This window comes from Buceros rhinoceros, unplaced genomic scaffold (genome assembly GCF_000710305.1).
Source record: "Buceros rhinoceros silvestris isolate BGI_N320 unplaced genomic scaffold, ASM71030v1 scaffold33654, whole genome shotgun sequence".
Taxonomy (NCBI): Eukaryota; Metazoa; Chordata; class Aves; order Bucerotiformes; family Bucerotidae; genus Buceros; species Buceros rhinoceros.
In genome coordinates, this window is record NW_010409463.1 from 10,141 (window position 1) to 12,881 (window position 2,741).

General features: G+C 44.5%; 1 protein-coding gene across 1 annotated transcript in view; it reads left to right on the forward strand.

Annotated features, from left to right (window-relative positions):
- Positions 1–2,741, forward strand: part of LOC104492658 (poly [ADP-ribose] polymerase 14-like) — a 15,570-nt gene that overhangs the window by 7,583 nt on the left and 5,246 nt on the right. The window contains exons 7-9 of the mRNA XM_010135240.1: positions 919–1,009; positions 1,679–1,828; positions 2,339–2,401. Of these exons, the coding sequence (XP_010133542.1) occupies positions 919–1,009; positions 1,679–1,828; positions 2,339–2,401 (304 nt within the window). The remainder of the gene's footprint in view (positions 1–918; positions 1,010–1,678; positions 1,829–2,338; positions 2,402–2,741) is intronic.

Sequence of the window (2,741 nt, forward strand, 5' to 3'; positions counted from 1 at the left end):
CGCAACCCAAAACATGGCCCCATTCTCGCTGTTAAGAAGGAAAATCGGCTCGGTCCCAGCCCAAACCGGGACAGTGTGCCTCGTGACACTTAGCTATCTGTTGATAACCAAAGAATCGACGGCGTGCTTGTTTTTATACTAAAGAGCTGACAGTCTCTCCTGTTTGTACTGAAGGCTCTCTTTTTGGTTCTGCCCCTCATGGCCTCTCCTGTACAGCCCTGCACCCTTCCTGTCCTTTTCTGTTCTCTGGCAATAACACAGACAAAGTGTAGTTACTCTATCTCACAGACTCACCTAGTTCTTCAGCATATAGGACTTGGTTACAGATAAATTTGCTGCAAGTCCTGCATAGACGCCTTCACCCTTGGAAAGAGATCAGTGTTCCGCATTCCCCGTTCTTCAGGTTCATGTTAGTACAGATTTTCTCTGTCCGTGCTCAAGTTACTCAAACTTGAAGGTGGCTGTGCTAAAAGCCGGGGCTGTCCTGCACAGAAGGGTCTATCCTGCATAGACGCCTTCACCCTTGGAAAGAGATCAGTGTTCCGCATTCCCCGTTCTTCAGGTTCATGTTAGTACAGATTTTCTCTGTCCGTGCTCAAGTTACTCAAACTTGAAGGTGGCTGTGCTAAAGCCTGGGCTGTCCTGCACAGAAGGGTCTAAGTAGCTGCCACTCCTCCGGGTAAGGATGCTGTCTGCTGATGTACCCCTCTGAAATGTAACCCCTCTGGAAGGCTTTGACTTAGTTATTTGTCAGTTCTGTCTTGTTCTCTGAGGACAGCTGTGTCAGAACTTGCCGTGAGCAATGTGGCAGGTGGTATGGCTCTTTCTAACTGTTTTTCAACTTCACTTTTCAACCCTTTATTTCTGCTGTGTAATCTAAAGCCTTCTGCAGGGGTTGATGACAATTTCCTTCTCTAGGAATTTTCAGATGAGCTTGAGAACAGGGGTGGAAATGCCATAGATGTTAAGGCACAGAAGACTTCTCCAAATCAGGCCAGCTGGGGCCCAGGTAAGCTTGTTCCACAGAAGTTGTGTGGCCAGTGGATTTTTAACTTATTTTAAATATTCCAGGAGATGCATTCGTTATGGTTGTGTAGATATCTGTTTAGTGAGCATGTCATTCTGAAGTCCAAGTAACAGCCAAAAGTGGCTGCTGTAAAGGCAGGATGAATGCCTATAACAGCGTTGGAGATGCTAAGACAAAGAAAATGAACCTGTGCTTCGTTATCTGGATTGTGCCCCTGCAAACTGGGGCAGCAGAAGCTGTCACGCTGGGGGCACAAGCAGGGCTGTTTCTTTTATTGCCACAGTACTTGCTCAGGTTGTGAACAGGTCGGTATCTTCCAAAGTCCTGGGAAGGCAGGTGAGTTCCTGGTGGCCTTTTTGGAATATTCCTAAATTTTTTACTTGTTTAGATGAATAGTAAAACCAGACTGAAATATCCAGCCAAATGGAACCACAGAGTGTAGAGAATGGGTTACATGTGGAAAACTTGTCACGTTTTTACAAATAGCACATAGATAAAAAGTTCCTGTCACGCAGTTGAGAATCTGCCTGAGAACTCTGTGAGACAGAGGAGCAAGGGATTGGGCTCTGTAGGTGTTGTACCCAAGAACAAGCCCGTTACCTCTTACCTCCGTACTCCCTTCTGCTCAGGGTCTGTGTTTCTTCCCTGCAGCTTTCTCTGGTACGCACTCAGCCTCAGCACAGAATGTACATGAAGTGATGATTGGCTCCGTCATGTTCCGGGTGGCAGAAGGGGATATTACCAAGGAAGAGGCAGATGTTATTGTGAACGTAACAAACCAAACCTTCAACCTCAAAACCGGTATTTTAGTTGGTATTATGTGTGAAAACAGTATGTGTGGTTGGAAGGGCTGCATAAGGAGAGTAGAAAGTATTTTTTTCAATGGTTCAAACTCTTTTGTTTCACAGTGTAGATTCTGTTTTGTTTCTTAGGGTACAAAGGTTCAATTGGGAGGTGTCTGAAACTTTATTTTTCCGGTTAATCTGTGTTACAGGATGACACATTTAAGACTCTTGCAGAAAGGGAAAATAATAATTTCAATTAATTTTAAAGAATCTTTTTGTAGAACAACTCTTGGACTAAAGGAGAAGACAAACCTTAATGAGTTTCTGGCCTCAGAGAAACTTGTTAGGTGCTTTAGACATCCCTTTGAATTGAAAAGCATGAGCCTGAAATTTAAGCAGCAGTGCTTTCCAGTTATAACCTATCAGGACTGAGATACTTTAGGTATTATGTGGTGCACAGTTCTGCCTCAGATGGGACTTGAACGGCAGTAGTAACGGTGGATTCATATGCCTCTTCTCATTTAAGGTGTCTCCAGAGCAATTCTGAACGGTGCTGGAAAAGCAGTTGAAGATGAATGTGCTCAACTAGGTATGGTACAGCACTTCCAACCTCCTTTCTCAAGGTGTTCCTGCGGGGCAGGGAGTCTGTGGGAGTACTTTCTCGGTGCCTGCTGTATATCCATCTGCATTACGCACTGTTAATGTCAGCTAGTTCTTAATTGGTTAATGTGATGTTTGGAAAACATCTAATAAGGGAAGGAAAAGAAAAATCTTCAGGAAAAGAAGGTTTCTAACCAGATGTGAAGAACAAAATCTATTCATTATTGCATCCTCTTATGCAGTTGTGGTCTAACCGCAGCCAGCAACTAAGCACCATGTAGCTGCCTGCTCACTCACCCTTGCAGCATGGGAAGGAGAAGAGAATCGGG